This window comes from Heterodontus francisci, chromosome 1, assembly GCF_036365525.1.
Source record: "Heterodontus francisci isolate sHetFra1 chromosome 1, sHetFra1.hap1, whole genome shotgun sequence".
NCBI lineage: Eukaryota > Metazoa > Chordata > Chondrichthyes > Heterodontiformes > Heterodontidae > Heterodontus > Heterodontus francisci.
The window spans coordinates 267,583,524-267,597,415 of record NC_090371.1 but is presented as its reverse complement, the minus strand read 5'-3'; the positions used below and the strand labels follow the sequence as shown (position 1 = coordinate 267,597,415).

Here is a 13,892-nt window from a genome sequence, read left to right as displayed (position 1 = left end):
CAGCTGCAACTGAAAGGGATAGAACTCTTTTCTGTTTGCAAGGGCTGTAGGAGGCCTACATGTTAAATACATGTCATCAACAATAACTGACACTTTTGGGAAGCCTGTCATATAGAAAGAGCTGGTTGTTTTCGATGTGGAAAATGATGAAGGAGTTTCTAAAACATGGTATCTGCCATCTCTTTCATGCATTGTTGTACCACTGATTGAGATATTTGGTGTATAACCCTATTACAACCAGGTGAGAAAGGGGTCTAGGGTTCCCTCTCAGCCTTCACCTGGTCTTACCGTAACAGGTTTTAATTTTAAACACACCGTGTTTTTAGTTCTCCCTTGGTGAATCCTTGTTCACTGCTTTCCAATTGTAAGGCAAAGAGACCAGCCAAACAGGTTTTCTTAGGTTTAAAGATAAAAAGGTTGAGCTTTATTAAACTTAAACTCCAATTCAGTAAACGCCTACAGATACACGATGCGCCCACACTAGCATGCATACACGATACAGACATGCAGATAGAGACAGAAAAGAGCAGAAGTAAAGTGGAAAAGTTTGAAGCATCATCTGAAGATGGTTACTGTTCTTCGAGCTCGCTGTAGAGTCCTTGATTGTAGGTAGATCTTGCTTTGCGTTGGGGCCCAGTATTCTTCTTAAACTTTGTTTGATGTAGGAGACTTCTGTCTTGAGGTTCACGTCTTCAGTGGATTTGGAGTTCCGTGAGAAAGAGATGGCAGCAGACAGGAGAGGCTGTGGTGAGCCAGCCAGGAGAGGTCTTTACAGTTCAGGAGCAAACAGTCTCTCTGAGTTCAAAAACTATCTGTGCACAATTCAAAAGCTTCCAAGTGGGCCAGCAGGTTAGTCATGTGACCAACTGGTTTAACCACTTCTGTGTTTGTGGATTCTCTTGTCCTAGCAAACCCTGGAATGTCTCTTCTTACACACAATACCTGGTAATCAAAGTCCATTTTAGGTTAAAGCAAAATACCGCAGATGCTGGCAATCTGAAATAAAAACAAGAAATGCTGGAAATACTCAGGTTCTGATGAAGGGTCACTGACCTGAAACGTTAACTCTGCTTCTCTCTCCACAGATGCTGCCAGACCTGCTGAGTATTTCTAGCATTTCTTGTTTTTATGTCATTTTAGGTTAAATGGATAAGGGAACTAACCTCTCTTGTCTCCATTGGTATGCAAATGTCCTCCATCCAAGTGTCTGGCAGCTCTGGTAACAGACCTTCTCTTCTTCCCAGCAATAATTTGAAATTTAATGTCCATATGGCAAAATTTATATGACTCATTCTTGGCAGGTGGGGGCCCAGCATGTCAAGCCCCTACAGTTGCTTGAAATATTTTAAAGTATCTGAAAAGTTCAAGGTTGTGGTCACTTTGAAAGCCACTGGCAGAGTGGAATCTATCTGATGCACTAGCTTGAGGAGACAAAACAGTTCTGCTGCTGTCTCCCTGGCAAAGATTAAGCAGCGAAGCTACCCTGTCAAATGTATTTAAATAGCTGTACTTTGGTCTGTAGACAGGGATGGTTGGGTAGAGATGCCTCAGATGTAAATGCATCTCTCTCCCTCCCAACCTTTTGCAGACCCTCCTGCTAAAGAAGAACATATGGAGGTATGTGTGCAAACCTCCTCATGCTAATTATGTTTGTGCTGCCGCCAAGTACATATGCAAAATATGGCACACTGCCCGCCCCCCCCCCCACCCCCCCCCACCAACAAAAAAAACCTTAAAAGTTTAGTGGCAGGCCAAAATACAAAACCAAAATTCAAATTTGCAACAAGAAATCCTACTATACTGGTGACATCAGGCAAATCAACTTGTGAGGGTAATAATCACATTCATCTTCAAGAGTGCACTCATCAAAATGTTTTGCAATCCTTCTGTCCAGCATTGGTTTAAAATGAATGGTTAAAGATATTGGTGCATGCACAGCAGACGACCGAGAGAATGGTGCCTCAATATCATTCAAATGGATTTGCAGAAACGTTCTGTGTTGAAATGCTGAAATTGGACTTGGCTGCAAAATAAGGCACTGGGCAAAATGGATGAGAAGCAGGCCTGTTCACCACAGTTCTCCACCCCTTTTCATTTGATTGCCACCTGTGCTACAGGTACAGTCAGGAAATTGGTGCTAAGAGGTAAATGCACATTAAACACACACCACTATTCAATAACATTTATTCACTTGCACTATATCTTACACTGTATCCATTAATGGCCTTTACCTGCTAGTCCTCTGAGAAAGAAATATCAACTGTTCTATTTATTTCTGTCCCTGATATAGATTCTTCTTCCATTTGTTCTTCACAAATGCAGCATCAGGCCTGAAGTGAAATTGTGATTTGTTTTGATTTATGAAACTGCAGAAGTTCCACATGCATGAATTTAATAAGGTCTTAAGAGAGAAAATTTTTTTTTTCTAACTTTACAATTAATTTTTGAAGGAGGAACAAAGGTCAAAACATTAGTAAAGACACAGGTGAATAGTCTGTTGGCATTTTTAAACTCTTTTTTAATTACAATTATTGAAGGTAGATATTTTGACAGCCTCGTTACTAAATGTCAATATCTGTAGGAAATTATCCATTAAGAAAAGAAAATTCAGTTTAGATAAAGCTGATATTCTTTTGAACTGCCTAAGCAGTTGTAGTATTGGGAAAGTAAATTAAATAAGAGATTTCAGATCACTAGTTTCTTTTATATTATTGTTTTTATTATTGTTTGGAGAATTTAATCCGTCTGAGGGGATAGTGCCTCAGGCCAAGTCACTAAAGAAAAGACTTTACCTTAAATGACAGCAGCACATCCTGTGTGGCTGAAGTTTTTGTACAGGAATTCACATATAAAAAAAAATCTTGTCTGTTCTTCACCTAAATCCCTGAACTGTTGTGAGACAAGCAGATGTAGAATCATATTTAAAGAATCAATTCTCCAAAGCTCATATCCTCTGTTCATAAACAGAGTTCATGTTCATGCAATTCTTGGAAATCAAATTGGATGGTAACCACAACTTGAGAATGAATTGCCGAAGCTATCAAAAACAATGTCTCCTATTGTATGCAACTTCTAAGTTATTTGTTCAATAATTCTTCACAGACTTAATCACTGACCATTCTTCTGCAATCTAAATCTATTTGATATTGTTGGATGAAATATTACATTTTCTTCCTTGCACCATTTGTTTTTACATAGAATTTCCTTTTAAATTAAAATCTGTATTTTTTTTTTGTAGGACATGTTCACATCACTGATTTCAACATAGCAACTATGGTGAAGGATTCCGAGAAAGCCACATCTATGGCTGGGACCAAGCCCTACATGGGTAAGCAGTATGATAATCAATGCTTAATTTTTATGAGAACAATATAATAAAGTTAATGAATTAGATAATATCACAATGAGGAATCCAGGGTTTTAAAGAGATTTGAAAGCGGTGAAGGCTCTTAACATCATTATAAAAATATTATTATAAGTAGCATCTTTTAGTTGTTGAAAGCTGATGAAGTCGTTTTTGTAAACTATGATTTTGTGCCAGAACCCTGGTGTTAGTTTTTGGGTGCAGTGGAGATTTGATTTTTTTTAACTATGACTGTGTAGTATGGTTTTGAGCTCATTAAGTTTTAAGATAAAGAGTACTGGGGAATGGAAAACATTTCATCATTACAACCAGTGTCGACTTAATTAATCTTGCGCCAGATGTTGAATGGATCAACTAGAATGTCTTCTAAATTACATCAGTAATGTACCTTGATCCCAGACTTGGATGAATAACCTGATACTACATAATTCTGATATTGCATAAGTTATTATTTAAGGAGTTAATCTATTAAAAAGGAAAATAAAATGAATAGAGACTATAAGAAGTGAATTGTAACACCCATAAACGGGTGGGTTAAGGCCAGGTCAGATGCTAAATTTTAAAAATGTGCAACACACCCTCCTCCAAACTTCCGGGTTTAAGGGAGACAGGACAAGGAACAGGCAACCAAATAGCTTCCAGGAGGCGGGTTGGCAATTCAAATATTTTAATGTCTCGCAGTCTCTGATTTAACCTGATTTCAATTGGAAGTTCCCCTCCCCCACCACCAGGATGAGACTCCCTCTCTCAGGTCGTGGATCAGACCTACCTGCTCCTGTGGCCTCCTCCGAAGTGCTCCCCATCCGACTGGAAGCCAAGCTTGTCAATCAGTTGAAGTACTACTTCCGGGTTTCCCGAACAAGGTCCTGGCTCACTGTGGATGCTGTGACTGTGCTGTGAATGATTGAGTGCATAATGGCCTGCAAGGAAAGTCTCCATTCATCAGTGTGTAACCAGTGACAGTGAAGGTCACTTGCAACTTTAATGCCAGTCGGTCCTTTTATGTACCAACAGAGGATTTCTCAGAAGTCAGCCACTATGTTTGGCTTTGTGCACTGATTTTCTTTGTGTGCAGTGAATGTATCACAGACTGCAAGATATACTAAAAGTGAATGTGGTAGTAATGGTGAATGGTTAATCTGTTTTACTGGCATTATTGCCTTTAGTATGTTGTAAACTTCTTAATGCTGGTTTTGCATATGGTGCACCATTGAGTGATCTCCCGAATCGATAACTGTTAAGTTGCCAGGGATCCAGAAAGTCTGTTCTTTAATCTTCTTTTCTACTTCTATTCAGATCTTTCTAGTGTTTCGCACAAAGCCTATCATCCATGCCATGTAAATCCCAACATTCTTCCTGCTTTCCATATTTGATGGCTGGTTTCCCACAACAAAGTTGTTATTATGACATGTCATGACGAGGTTCAGCGGGACGTGGAAGGATTGCTTTGTTCTTTGCTGGCATTAAACCATTCCATGCTACTATTGTGCACAGCTGGTTTAATGAATTTTCCAACACATAGACCAGTTAAATGGTTAACAGTTGCTCAAGAAGCACATAATGAAGGGCATCTTTTTTTTCCCTATTCCTAATAAAATCACATCATCAAGAATCGCGCATTTCAATAACATAAGTGCCTCTGTTTTTATGTTAATTTTGACAGAAAAAGTGGCATTTTGCTCAAGGAATGTCAGACCCCAAAATGAGCCTTTTCTATGAGAAAAGTAACAGCTCTTTTTCACTGGGAAAATGGATGAAAATTTTCTCAACTATTTTTAGCATTGTCCAAGGGAGGAATAATTGAGATTTGTAAGAACAGGGCGGGCTAATTTTAGCCTACCCTACTTGGCGGGAAATTGACACAATCAGGTTTGACACCCATTTTATGTGCCGAAGTCAGTGAAGAGTAAAATTAAGTGGCGTGTAAAACGGACAGTCGCACCAACCATGTCTGTCTCTCACCATGCAATTTAGATTAAAATTGCCCCCAAAAGACCATGTCAGAGTAAGAATGTAAGAATGAGAGAGTAAGCCCCCACTAATAACTGTGAGGCAGAAAGGGAGGAGGCAGGGAGGGCAGGGGAGAGATGTAGTAGCAAGGAAACCCAGAAGCAAAGGTTTCCTGGAGATCCTCCTGGATTTAACTGCAGGGTCTGATTTATTTTTTTTGCCTGAGCTTCCACAGCCAGTCAGATTCCCTTTATTTTTAATTGGCAATCCCCTACCCACCTCTGCCCATACCTGTCCTGGGGTTTAAAATTCCCTTAGCAGACGAAAGACAGACAGATAAGGGATGACTTTAACGCTTGATGTCTGGCAGAAACTGGGCGGACAGTTAAAATTGCCTCTGGGACTCAGTGCCGACTGCCCACTCTTTTCCTGCAGCTACAAAATTAACTAGCACCTCCAAGCAGGCAGGAAGCACATCCACTGAAAACCAGTGAGGTCCTTCTCTGGTGATGTCATCAGAGCCTGACTGCTATTTTAACGATGCGTGGGCTTGAGTGGGGTAGTGGTTGCAGTTTTTGGGACAGGTAAATTTTTCCTTACTTTATTGGACGTTCCTTTTGGGGCCTGGAGGAGTAGGAGTGCTCCTCTGGGCTCCACAAGGAACATTTAGGCCTCCCTGACCTTAGGAATGTTAGGAACTGTTCCTTTGCTCCCATTGCAGTGTCCTCCTGCCGTCCGACATTGCTGACCCATTATTGGCCCTCTGCCAGTTTCGGGTGGGCAATTGGCCAGGGACATGTAAGCGAGACCCAGGAATTAAAATCCACATGGTCTCACAGTGGTGGCACCAGAAGGGCTTGCCACACGCCACATCCCCCACCCGCCTGATTCCTGCAGCAGGTTAAAATGGGTGTTGCAGGTGCAGGATAGTGATGGAGAAGGGCAGACAACAACAACCACAACTTATATTTATATAGCACCTTTAACCTAATAAAGTGTCTCAAGATGCTTCACAGCAGCATTATAAAACAAAATATGATACCGAGCTATATAAGGAGTAATTAGATCAGATGACCGAAAACCTGATCAAAGAGGTCATGTTAAGGAGTGTCTTAAAGGGGGAAACTGAGGTGGAGAGGTGTAGGGAGAAAATGTTCAGAACTCAGGCCCCAAGGAACTGAAGTCACAGCCACCAATGGTGGAGCGATTAAAACCGGAGATACTCAAGATGCCATAATTAGAGGAGCGCAGATATCTCCGAGGATTGTAGGGCAGGAGGAGATTACAGAGATAGGGAGGGGTGAGACCATGGAGGGATTTGAAAATAAGGATGAGAATTTTAAAATCAAGACGTTGCTTGACCGGGAGCCAATGTAGGTCAGTGAGCACAGGGGTGATAGGAGAACGGGACTTGGTGCAAGTTGGAACAAGGGCAGCAAAAGTTTGGATGACCTCAAGTTTACAGAGAGTAGAATGTGGGAGCCCAGCCAGGTGTACATAAGAATAGTCAAGTCTTAGAGGTGACAAATGCATGGATGAGGAAGAACGAGCTCTTGAAAGAAGAGAAAGAGTTTAGAGAAGGAGAAGGAGATCTGCGAAAAGATGGAGAAAAACAAATATGAAAAGTGGCAGGGAAGAAAGATTGAGAAACCAAAATTCAGGGAAAGAATTGTAATGAGTGAAATAGAGTTTGTGATTGATTTCTAATTTAGCGGCACAGCGTGTGTAGTACGTATGGAATCAGGAATATAATTGTTCCAAAGTAACTTCAACAGTGCAACAAGATTTCTGCTCTGTATACATATAGTAAATCCACAAACATATTTATAAGGAAAGAGTTTATGCTTGTGCTACTCATAGTACACTGGGTACCTTGGCCAAATTAGGCCTGTTTACTGGTGCCATCGGAAATTTGGTATAACTTGTAACCATCAAGGCGGTTTAAGCAAGTAAGTTGGGCCAACTTTCTGCTATGCCACCGGTGGTGCTAGTGCAGACTCAGAGAATTACACCTATGGAGTGCGCCTTCAGTTCAATATGCAGATGCTAACAACTGAACTTCTTTGACTACAAACTGGTTATTTTACTAGCAGTCTTTTAAATCCAAATATGTCAGTCTCATTTTATTTTGAAAGAAGATATTTGAATGCCATACCTACCTGCAAGACGTATGAATGAAATGCAGTTGCCTTACATCCTACTTAATGCAGAACAGTATTTAAAACAGTAGCAAATGTAAAAAGGCTGAAAATAGATTGGATCACAGGAAAGATAAAGATAACCCATAATTCAAGAGGATCTCCACAGCTAGATAATTCATTTCGGGTAACTCAGATGGTGAATGTTGGAATTCCTGGCAAAGTGCCAGAGACATGTCCTCTTTCGTGCTAGCTGGTGTAATTATATGTTACCTCGACTAGAAACCTACAAGAGTGTTTAATATGAATTGCATCCCATTTACTATCTTAGATCTCCAGTAATGATGTTTGCCATTAAAAAACTGCAAAGCAGCACAAAACGACATAAAAACTGAAATAGCTCAATAAGGGCAAGCAATTAAGGGGGTTTTGCATAATCTTTTAGGCAATCATGCAATTAAGAATATTAGACATTTGCTATTAAAATAAAATGATTGGACATTGAAATGTTGTGATCTAAAATGGAAAGGCACTCAGATTGTTCTGTGCCCTGAAGCTAGCCCACATGCCAAGTGTGCTTTAATGTGTTGCAATTTTCTTTGTGAGAATTAATAAGCTTTCACTGATTTATTTTTCTCATGCTCCTAAAATTTCTCCCACATTAATATACAGACCTGACATGAACTATTTTTGTGGAGGATCAATTAAAGGCAGGCATGCAAATTTTACCGTGTTTGCCTTCCAGCCCTGTTTGTAATAATGATGCTGGCTGTAAAAGTAGTGTTTATGGTAATGTCAAGGGTGCGTAAACGTCTAGTGCAGTGTAGAGTAGGAGAAATTGATGGAACATATCAGTAAGTCTCATTAAGCTGGATGTGTTGGACACAAGTAGACAAAGCCACAAAGGAAAGCTAAAGAGGTCCAAGGCGATAAACTTTTACGCACATGTTGTCATGTTTTGGTTGTATAATCACATTGTCCTGAAGGTGGCTGCAATGGGGAAGAGACTGTCACCCATCTCTTATGGAATCCAGGCTTGGCTGATAAGTGGCAAGTAACATTGGTGCCACACAAATGCCAGGCAATGAGCATCTCAAACAAGAGAGAATCTAACCATCTGCCCTTGATGTTCAATGGCATTACCATCACTGAATCCCCCACTATCAACATCCTGGGAGTTACCATTGACCAGAAACTGAACTGGACCAGCCACATAAATACTGTAAATACTGTGGCTACAAGAGCAGGTCAGAGGCTAGGAATTCTGTTGCGAGTAACTCATCTCTTGACTCTACCATCTACAAGGCACAAGTCAGGAGTGTGATGGAATACTTTCCACTTGCCTGGATGAGTGCAGCTCCAACAACACTCAAGAAACTCGATACCATCCAGGACAAAGCAGCCCACTTGATTGGCACCCCATACACAACCTTCAACATTCACTCCCTCCACCACCGACGCACAGTGGCAGCAGTGTGTACCATCCACAAGATGCACTGCAATAACTCACCAAGGCTCCTTTGAAAGCACCTTCCAAACCTCTCTAACCTAGAAGGGCAAGGGAAGCAGATGCATGGGAACAACACCACCTGCAACTTCCTCTCAAAGCCACACACCATCCTGGCTTGGAACTATATCGCTGTTCCTTCACTGTTGCTGGGTCAAAATCCTGGAACTCCCTTCCTAACAGCACTGTGGGCGTACCTACGCCCCCAAGGACTGCAGAAATTCAAGAAGGCAGCTCACCACCACCTTCTCAAGGCCAATTATGGATGGGTAATAAATGCTGGCCTAGCCAGTGATGGCCACATCCCACGAACGAATAAAAAAAACTTGACCCATCTCATTCCCCAGAACTAGATACAGCAATGCCTCCTTCTTCATGGGACTGGATGTAGAAAATTCTCCTGAACACATTCTAGAAACTCTTGCTTCCCTCAGCCCTTTACACAATTAGCATCCCAGCCTATATTAGGATAATTTAATTATGATCCTGGGTTTCATTACATTGATCTAGATATTGGATATGTTTATAGGGGACATGATGATGGAGGGAAAGTCATTGATGAAGCAGCTGAAGATGTTTGGGCCTAGTTTTCCCCCGATTCCCATTGACTCTAGTTTTGCTAGGGCTCCTTGACGCCATACTCGGTCAAGTACTGTCTTGATGTCAAGGGTAGTCACTCTCACCTCACCTCACTTGAGTGAATCAAGTGTCAGTAGGGGAACATTTAGGGGACCGTGACCATAGCATCATAAACTTTAGATTAATTATAGAAAAGGACAAGGAGCAATCCAGAGTGAAGATTAATTAATTGGACGAGGGCCAACTTAAATGGAGTGAGAACGGATCTGGCCCAAATAAATTGGCAGGCAAAACTGTAAGTGAACAACAGGCTGCCTTGAAAAAGGCAATAGTTTGGGTCCAGTCAAGGTACTTTTCCACAAGGGGGAAAGGTAGGACAAACCGATCCAGGGCTTCCTGGATGACGAAAGAGATAGAGAATAAAATGAAGCAGAAAAAGACAGATGTCGGGTGGATAATATAACTGGGAGCCAAGCTGCATATAAAAGTTTCAGCAGGGAAGTGAAAAAAAATAAGAGAAGCAAAGAGAAAATATGAGAAGAGACTGGCAGCTGACATAAAAGTGAATCTAAAAGACTTCTATAGGCATATAAATAGTAAAAAGGTGGTAAAAGGAGGAGTGGACCTAAAAAGGGGTTTATGTATGGAGGCAGGGGGCATGGCTGAAGTACTAAATGATGATTTTGCATCTGTCTTTACCAAGGACGAACATACTGCCCAAGTCATGGTGAAAGAGGAGGTAGTTGAGACACTGGATGGGCTAAAAATTGATAAATGGGCTGGTTGTACTTAAAGTTGATAGGTCACCAGGACTGGATGAGATGCATCCAAGGATACTGAGGGAAGTAAGGGTGGAAATTGTGGAGGCACTGGTCAAAATCTTCTAATCCTCCTTAAATACAGGGGTGGTGCCAGAGGACTGGAGAACTACAAACGTTACACCCTTGTTCAAAAAGGATGTAAGGATAAACCCAGCAACTACAGACCAGTCAGTTTAACCTCAGTAGTGGGAAAGCTTTAGAAACATTAATCCAGGACAAAATTTACAAGTCACTTTGACTAGTGTGGATTAATTAAGGAAAGCCAGCATGAATCTGTCAAAGGCAAATTATATTTAACAAAATTGTTTGAGTTTTTTGATGAGGTAACAGAGGGTTGATGAGGGTAATGCAGTTGATGTGGTGCAAATGGACTTCTTAAAGAAATTTGATAAAGTGTCAAGTAACAAGCTTGTCAGCAAAATTAGAGCCCATGGAATAAAAGGGTCTGTAGCAACATGGATACAAAATTGGTTGAGTGACAGGAAACAGAGAGTTGTGAATCGTTATAAAAACAAAATCTAAAAGACTGTTGATGAAAGGTCATGGACCTGAAATGTTAACTCTGCTTCTCTCTCCACAGATGCTGCCAGACCTGCTGAGTATTTCCAGCACTTTTTGTTTTTATTTCAGATTTCCAGCATCTGCAGTATTTTGCTTTTATTATTGTTGTGAATCGTTGTTTATCAAATTGGAGGAAGTTCTATAGTGGGGTTCCCCAGGGGTCAGTGTTAGTATCCTTGCTTTTCTTGATCTATATTAATGACCTAGAGTTGGGTGTACAGGGCATAATTTCAAAATTTATGGGTGACACAAAACTTGGAAGTATTGTGAACTGAGGAGCATAGTGATAAACTTCAAAAGGACATAGGTTGGTGGAATGGGAGGACAGGTGGCAGATGAAATTTAATGCAGAAAATTGTGTAGTGATTCATTTTGGTAGGAAGAACGAGGAGAGGCAATATAAATTTTTAAGTGGTACATTTCTAAAGGGGGTGCAAGAGCAGAGAGACCTGGGGCTATATGTGCACAAATCATTGGAAGTTGCAAGTCAGGTTGAGAAAGCGTTTAATAAAGCATATGGGATCCTAGGCTTTATAAGTAGGGTAGAAAAGCAAGGAAGTTATGATAAACCTTTACAAAATATTGGTTTGGCATCAACTGGAGTATTGTGTCCAGTTCTGGGCAGCACGTTTTAGGAAAGATGTGAAAGGATTAGAGAAGGTGCAGAAATGATTCACGAGAATGGTTCCAGTGTTGAGGGACTTCAGTTACGTGGATAAATTGGAGAAGCTGGGGTTGTTTGCCTCGGAGAAGAGAAGGTTGAGAAGAGATTTGATAGAGGTGTTCAAAATGATGAGCAGTCTAGACAGAGTAGGTAGGAAGAAACAGTCCCCATTGGCAGAAGGGTCGAAAACCAGTGGACACCAATTTAAGGTGATTGGCAAAAGAAACAAAGGTGACATAAAGAAAAACCTTTTTACACAGTGAGCTGGAAAGCACTGCCTGAAAGTGTAGTAGAGGCAGATTCAATCGAGGCTTTCAAAAGGGAATTGGAAAATTATCTGAAGAGAAAAAGATTTGCAGGACTGCGAGGAAAAGGCAGGAGAATGGCACTATGTGAGTTGCTCATGCAGAGAGCTGGCACAGACATGATGGGCTGAATGGCCTCCTTCTCTGCTGTAACCATTATATGATTCTACGATACAGAGAACCCACGGCATTATACTTTCTGCAGAAGAGTTTGTATGAAAGGAGAGTTTTAAAGGGAACAGAGGGATGGTAAATTTGTTTGAGAGAGAGCACCACAATGACTTGGGCAGGCCTGATAATGGAAAATGTAGCCAAGTGAGGAGGCTTTAGTTAGTGCAAAAGTCTTGCCACACTGAGCCACGTTTCAGCAAAGCATATATATCAATATACTTATCCAAAATAAGTTTGTGTTTGCAAGGACCATCAACAAAATGACAAAAATAAATCTGAAAGCCTTTGGAATCGTTCAAAAGGCATTTCAAGCCATTAGCATCCTCTGCCAAGAATAAAGAGGATGGAGACTAAAACACAACAGGAAAAAATGAAGGAAAATTAAACTACAGGCAACAGAACAGCCCAGCCTCTGTCCACTTGTTTGCTGGCTGCTGAAGTGGGGGTGGTGCTGCGTGAGAGGGTTGCTAAGAAGATTGCTCTTTTTAAAAATACTTTCATGGGATGTGGGCATCGCTGGCAAGGTGAGTATTTGTTGTCTTTGCTGCTTCAGGACATCATTTCATCGTCATTTTAGCGGGCCTGCAAGGAAATAAAACCAAGTTTCAGGGCACCCCCTGACCTTTACTCTTACTGGATGTCCCAACCTTATGCGGAAAAAGTACAATTGTTCTTGCAGCAGATGGCTTTGCATTTGCCTGTCTGATGATGTAAACTGTGGAAACAAGTTCAAATCTTACTGCCAGATGATTGCCAGAGCCTGCAATCATGATGGCGATTACAACCCATTAGGCTAGATTGATTATTCATCAATTTTGTGTGCCTTCTTTCTTGCAGTGCCACCATAGCACTGCACACTGTGATTGGCATGTTTCTAAGGAAGCAGCCAGTGTGACAGTTAAGTCAAGCGTTCATTTATTTGACACTGTCTTTCATGTTATCATAGCTTCCTTTAGGATGTGAAGCCTCAATGTACATTAACCGTCTGACAAATCGAGATATGTTTACCACTGTTTGAGATATGGGTGGGAGCATACTGGCGGGTAGAAACAAACCACATTCTTTTACCACATGGCGTGCCTGGGATATCTCCATTAGTTGCCATTTCCATTGGGGAACAAAATTATAGCAGCAGAGAAATGACCACAACATCTCATGAATGCCCAAGTACAAGCAGGAAAAAAAGAAAATTACCCTAAAACTGTTCTGTTAATATTCTTACACTGCTCTTCAAATTAACTTCTGCCTTACGCAGATCCCCTAGCTACTCTGGAAATGTCCTTGTAATATGGGTATGATCACCATTTGGCAATGTTCCAGCATCATGGCCAGAAAATGATGCGGAAACATTATAATATCACTCCCACATTATTTCATTATCTTATGGAAGCTCCCAACCATTTTCGATTAGAGTTCCCTGCTTTCCCAGACCAACTTAAACTGCACAAATGGGGCTTAGATCTACAGATAGGTTTACTTCTCCTGGTCCATTATATGACATACACTGTTCACATAAGGTATAACTGGTACAACAGCCAACTCCATGGACTATTTCTGAATTGGCATTTTTATGTTTCAGTTTTAATCAAACTCTGGCAATGAAATATGTATAAAGACTATGAAAAGTTGTATCATAACTACTAAAATACAATTTAGAGCTATTGATTTGAACTTGGATGAAAAAGGTTTAACATGAGAAATGGGAGTAGAATTAGGCCACTTATCTCTTTGATCCTGCTCCACCATTTACTAAGATCAAGGCTTAACCATGTGATAATTATATTTAACACATTAAAAGACCAACATAAATTATGGATCCTAGAACAATGAAG

The 13,892-nt window shown here is 40.8% G+C and overlaps 1 protein-coding gene across 1 annotated transcript in view; it reads left to right on the top strand.

The window, feature by feature from the left end:
* LOC137359361 (serine/threonine-protein kinase 32B-like) overlaps positions 1-13,892 on the top strand; it is a 353,419-nt gene that overhangs the window by 295,925 nt on the left and 43,602 nt on the right. Inside the window, exon 6 of the mRNA XM_068025387.1 lies at positions 3,239-3,328. Coding sequence (XP_067881488.1) covers positions 3,239-3,328 — 90 coding nt within the window. The remainder of the gene's footprint in view (positions 1-3,238; positions 3,329-13,892) is intronic.